Source organism: Camelina sativa, chromosome 13, assembly GCF_000633955.1.
Source record: "Camelina sativa cultivar DH55 chromosome 13, Cs, whole genome shotgun sequence".
Taxonomy (NCBI): domain Eukaryota; kingdom Viridiplantae; phylum Streptophyta; class Magnoliopsida; order Brassicales; family Brassicaceae; genus Camelina; species Camelina sativa.
In genome coordinates, this window is record NC_025697.1 from 19,127,254 (window position 1) to 19,133,687 (window position 6,434).

Below are 6,434 nucleotides of genomic sequence, written 5' to 3' on the forward strand. Positions count from 1 at the left end.
ACTTTCTTCTCTTGAAAATTTTCTTGAACCATGACATGAGTTCTCTCATTAGTAAGCGTTGGATGACTCTTATACTTCAAATTTCCAAATACTAACTATGTAGTGATTACTAGGTCATAACTTAATTTCAAGTTTCAAGTTTGTTGTAAATAACTTAATTTTAAATTGAAGCTGGTCCGGGTCACGGACTCACTTGTGTAGAGTAAGTAACTAGAGTTGGTTTAGGGGTTTGGGTCACATGTGTGGAGTGTGGACTCTAAATGATCTGGGTTGAAGTCACTGCGACCCATTTCAAAATTTTTGCTCTTTTAAGTAAAACATAAAGATCAGTGATGCTACGTTAAGACGGAGGATAATCAAGTATTTGGAACCATTTTTAGTTAAGAATACTGTAACGGTTGCTTTATGGGGACATGTTCAAAGATACGAAAGGTTTTGTTCGATTGATAACAACATTTGTGGTTAACCTTGGCAATGAAACCCTTCATCTTGTGACTGCGGAATCTGATTTTGGGGTTTTTAGTCGCGGAAAGACAGAATCTGGTGTTGGATCCAAGTGAAGAACGAGGAGACATGATTCAACTTACTTGTTTTTGTTGGTTTGTTTGCCACACAGATTTGTATATATAGCATTCTTATCTTATGAAGAACCCAGCATTGACGTATAAAACAGTCTCACGTTACAATGTAAAAGTTGTTGTATATATTCATTATGTGAACTAGATTAGTTCAAATTACAAAACAAGGAATGGTGGAGAAAACTTTTTAATATCAATGTACATTCAGTGTTCGATTCAGTTACTTAATCAAAGCTATATGAATTCGTATTTTCTTAAACAATTAGTTCCTTGGTTCCTTAGACTAAACACATCATCGTGTCAAATGATCACTATGCAAATAGATTCATTAACAATTAACAAATATGCACCCAACTCACAAGAAATTCGAACCAGACATAAATAAATAATCTAAAAGGAGGTTTCATATTCCCTTTGTTTTTACCTTTTATAACAATTTGTAAAAATTTTCCCAAAAAAACAATTTGTAAAACAATAGTAGTTTTTGAGAAACTTTCTAGTTGAAAACAATTTTGAGAATTTTTTTTGAGAAACAATTTGATGTAAAAAAAATAATAATTTGTAAAAAAAATTCTCAAAGTCGTTTTAGGCCTTCGCGACCAAGTTGAGTCATTTAGATGAAAACGTTTTGAAAGTCAATCTGACAAAAAAAAAACTTTGTGTTAGTGTTGGTTGTTTCTTGGGCCATTGATAGCCATCTTAGTAGCTCAAGTCTCTATTTTCCACTTATCTTGGAACATTGGAGACTCTGAGCAAACTATAACAGATATATGTTAGGAGTTTTTCGCTCCCTTTTAATTGAAAGGGAAAAAAAAAAGATAAGTCCAATCATATAGGAGACTTAATGCATCTAGAAGCACTAGAATTGCTTATATCATGACTTTAAAGCCTCAAGAGTCTTGAATCAAGATCCATCACTTACCAAACATTAGAGTTTAATACCTCATCATATGTCAGATCACCTGGTAATGTTGCAATAACATAATGTCAGCAAAATGTAATCAGTTGACGTTAATATCTCAACAATAAGCTAAGAATTTCACTCAATACAATAATTAATTTATTCTCATAGATACATACAACAACCAACAATCATTATAATCCATCAATCAACCTGAAGAAGAATTGCTTGTAATTATTATTGCTTTAAGAGATCAATCTACTTCAAACCTGTAAATTTCAACAACAATATTATCCTCTACAATCCCTTTTTTGCTGAAGTATGTGCCTCAAAAACATGGTAAAAATACATCTCATTTCCTTTTGTAACACTACTATTAATATTACCTCATTGCCTTGTGTAAGGACAAGCATCAAAATTTCTTACCAACCATCTATTTTTTTTATTTATAGACTCTTAAAAATCTAAATCAGCGCCGAGGCATTTGAATAGGCAACATGGGACAGAGTTTCTCACTCACGCAATCACGCACCACTATCATTTTGTTTCTGATTTATATCTCATCATAAGAAAAGTCTTAAAACTGATCGAGCCGAGGCATTTGAATAGGCAACACGAGACTCGCAAAGAGGTAATTTAAATTACCTTATTTCATGCACTACCATCAATCTACGTATTCTGGTTTATAGACTCATCATAACAAGAGTCTTGAAACCAACTCGAGGCATTTGAATAGGCGACACGAACATAGTTTCTCACTCACGCACCACCATCATTCTATTTCTGATTTACAGACTCATCGTAAGAAGAGTCTTAAAACCGAGCTGAGGCATTTGAATAGGCAACACGGGACTGGTAAAGAGGTAATTTAAATTACCTCCGTATCATGCACTACAATCATCTACTCTCATTCACGCACCATAATTAGAATAGACAACTCGGGATATACTTGCCTCTCACGCACTAGCATTATAATAAATAACATGGGATAACACACCACCAACATGTACCCATTTCATAGCCATAAACTCATCATAAGAAGAACATAAAACTGAGCTGTGGCATTTTTATAGATGAACACTTCTAACATTAATGTGATAAACAAGCAGATGATAAACAAAAAAATTTGTGACACTCAAGAGAATAGCAAATTCATGTCTCAACGTATTGATCACCAAAACGAAAACAAGAATCTTAAAAATAATCATAACTTGAACCAGAAAACATTTTTACAGGATTTTATGTAATGAAATACTTATGATTCACAATTTAAGCACGAAAATAGAAAACAATCAATGATGAATGCATACATGCTAAACTATAGCTAAGTAGAGACGCATCACCAAATCTAACCTTTTCCATTTGAATTGCTCCCCCAGTTTCAAGTGTTACATGGTCCAACGGTAGCCTGTTTACATGTAAAATCACAAAGATCATTAGAGTACTGAGCCATCTCAGAAAGTTAAATTAGTTGAATCGACATTTAGTTAGTAGAAGAGAAAGTTTATCTCTCTCTCTGAAGATTGTTCCGATTTGAACAGATTTAAGAAGTTTGATTCGGTTTGGTTGACATAAAAATATTTGTAGCCAAAATTGAACCGAATATAAAATTTATATTTTGTTTATTGGGAGAAATTAAATTTTGTTTTTAGTTGTAATTTTGGTAACTCAAAATGCTTTTCTTTTGATAAACCAATGGATTCAGAATATTAAAGGGAACAAACATAAAATGACAAAAATAAAGATAAACACAACAAAAATGAAATGGAGATGCGGGGTATCGATCCCCGTACCTCTCGCATGCTAAGCGAGCGCTCTACCATCTGAGCTACATCCCCAATTGTTACATAGCTTAATTTAAAGAAAATATATTTAAAGAAAATATATAGCTTTTACCCTTGGGATTTTAGAACTTTCGACGGTTCGGTGAAGAATCATTTCTATTGATTCACGTTCATGCATACTAATGAAAGAACTTATCAGAGAAAAGTAATTATATGTTATACAATCAATTGACCCACCATTGATTAATCAAATATCTTCAGCCACCGGATTAAATTATATATATTACGCTTTAAAGTTTAAACACAATCATACTTGTCTCTTGTTATTCTTATTCCCACACCTCAAGCTTCGTCTCTCTCTCTCTCTCTCTCTCTCTCTCTCTGACTCATAGTCATGGGTGTTGTTCTAATAGGTTTCAAGGATTTTCAGATACCAGGGTACGTACTAAAGGCACTTTACGTCATTGGTTTCATCAGAGACATCGTCGATGCTCTTTGCCCTTACATCGTTCTACCTAGTTTTCTATACCACGATACCTCTCACCGCGACCCGACCAGACACACGCTCTCGAAGTCAGCGAGTCTTGCCGACGAGTTTGTCCCCGTGGTTCGTATCTCGGACCTTTTGACCGTTCCGGATGATTGTTGTACGGTGTGTTTAGCTGATTTCAAGTCTGACGATAAGGTTAGGAAGCTTCCGAAGTGTGGACACGTGTTCCACCATCGTTGTTTAGACCGTTGGGTAGTTGACTGTTGCAAGATGACGTGTCCGATTTGTCGTAACCGGTTCTTGCCGAAGGCGAATTACACGGAGATGGATTCGGATTCTGATTCGGTTTGGTTCAGTGGTGAAGTGGAAAGTATCAATTAATGGTGGTTTTGTTTGCATGTATTTGAGTATAATTTATGTAGCTCACAATCATTTTTCCTATATATAATCTGATGAATATTCTAAGTTTTTTTTTTTTTAAACATAGAATATAACTTCTTAATAGCCGATGAATATTCTAAGTTCTGGATTGAATTTTAAATATGTCTCCTTCAAATTTGAAAAATGATAAGACATCAAATTTTGGTCTATTGAGTTATGTTATAAATCCGGGCTCCGATATATCAGAGCTCTACACAAGACATAGTAAAAATCAGTCAGTATCTATGTTCCTTTTCGTCTCTACCATATGTATATACATGTACTTAATAAATCACACAAAATCCAAATAAACATTATACAGTTGTGTGATACACAGAAAGTATAGATTGTGATTTGCTCCGTTATAAACATATATATATATATATATATATAATATACCACTATTCTATTATTTGTTTTGTTTTGAATTATTATGTGTGTATATATATATATATATATATGACTGGATCGAATCAAATCTAACGAATATAATGTATACATATATGTCCTACGTACTCAAATAGCTAAATGAAGTTAAAACGTATTCCTAGTCAGTGCCGGGTTAATTAGTACATGTGCTGACTGCTGAGGGTAGTAGGACACAACGTCCAAATGGTATATGTAAAGTTTGAGCCGACACTACAAAAAAAATGGTCAATTATAAAAAAAGTGAAGTGAAGTCATTATAAAAAGTGGTGCTAAATTACCCGTTTTATAAGACCAATATAATTTTTTATTTTTGTTTTTCGATGTAATTAGTATAATTTAATCAGCATCACTTTTACTGATGTAAATTATATATCATTTTCTTAACTGATGTCAATATAAATGAATAAATAAATCAATTATTTAAATGATGTATAATTTATATATTTGTATCAGTATGTAAAACTAATACAAATTAATTAGTTTTGCATCAGTTTTAATCAATTGATCACAAATTAATAATGGCATCGGTTATTGTAACTTATATTACATTTGTATCAATTATAAAAAAATAATTTAAAATAATATCACTTAGTTTATGATTCAATTTAAGTGATTTAACTTAAGCTTTTTTTTTTTTTTTGTAGTGCGAGCATGTTCCAAGTTTACATAGAGATCTTTAATTTTTGTTCTCATTTTTCCAAACTCTTTAGTAGGTTTCGTTATTCTGATTGGATAATCCCTATAATTAGTTAATTATCTCGTCACCAAATCGGATCTACTAAAACACTGAAAACATATAGAATAATTTGAATATTTTCTACATTCCATTTGTTAGTGACGCCACCGTTGAAAGTTCATCCATACGTCACTAAAGCTCTCTTATCTTGTTGAATATGTCAATGCTTCTATCAGCGAAGGTTCATGCATGCGATATTCTTTAAAAATATGTACGACTTGTCAAAAGCTCTGTGTCAACAGGCACTTCTTAGTTCTTACGACAAACCCCAAGATTATAAAAGGGATTATAAACATGCACTAGTAGCAAACACATATATTTTACAAAACCAACATTATCTTAAATGTTTCGACAAAAAGTAAAAGAAAAAAAATATCTTAAATGTAAACGCCAACCAATTAAAAGCTTCCATCGATCAGAGAAAGAAAGAACAAAAATACATCAAAGAGAGCGTGTTAGTAATCATTATCATGTTGGAAAAAGGTTTATTCAAAGTTTTTTTGTGGTTTATAAAGAGACAACAAAAAGAATTATGATTTTATCAAGATTTTGATGAGGTCTCTTCGTCGTTGTCATTTAGAGTTACAAATAATATGTCAGTTTCATTATTAATTCTCTCACTCACACACAAGAAGCTCAAGATTACCATTTATTTAAACCAAGAGGTCCTTCCTGTACTAATATAAAAGTACAGGGACTAATTTGAAAATACTCTCTAAATAATATAACCAAATATTAATTTCGCTAAATTATTCAAAAAGCCACCGTGGATAATTTCCAACATGGGCTGAATTTATCACTAAGCCCATAAAAAAATCGGCCCATTATTCGATGAAAAATCGTCACCGGCGTCTTCCGTTTCACCATTTCTCCGTCATCGTCTCTGTGTGTCTCTCTGTCTCACATAATCTCGGTGAAGAAAGATCCTCGTCTGGGTCGAAGAAAGGAGAAAATGAGTGGTCACGATTCGAAATACTTCTCGACGACGAAGAAGGGAGAGATCCCTGAGCTCAAGGAAGAGCTTAATTCCCAGTATAAGGTTTTTTTTTTCTTCTTCTTCTTTATCTCGCTCTTTTTTTTTTTTTTTTTTTTTTTT

General features: G+C 32.7%; 2 protein-coding genes and 1 non-coding gene across 4 annotated transcripts in view; 2 read left to right on the top strand and 1 right to left on the bottom strand.

The window, feature by feature from the left end:
• TRNAA-AGC lies at window positions 3,245–3,317 on the bottom strand. Its single transcript has one exon. It is a non-coding gene; the product is annotated as a tRNA-Ala (tRNA).
• LOC104737135 (E3 ubiquitin-protein ligase RHA1B-like) lies at window positions 3,598–4,177 on the top strand. The gene has a single exon (XM_010457241.2). The coding sequence runs from the start codon at window positions 3,658–3,660 to the stop codon at window positions 4,132–4,134; it is 477 nt and encodes a 158-aa protein (XP_010455543.1). The 5' UTR covers window positions 3,598–3,657; the 3' UTR covers window positions 4,135–4,177.
• The window catches only part of LOC104737136 (beta-adaptin-like protein B), a 6,210-nt gene continuing 5,968 nt past the window's right edge, over window positions 6,193–6,434 (top strand). For both annotated transcript variants that reach the window (XM_010457243.2, XM_010457242.2), the window contains exon 1: window positions 6,193–6,377. In XM_010457243.2, coding sequence (XP_010455545.1) covers window positions 6,291–6,377 — 87 coding nt within the window. In that variant the 5' untranslated portion in view covers window positions 6,193–6,290. The remainder of the gene's footprint in view (window positions 6,378–6,434) is intronic.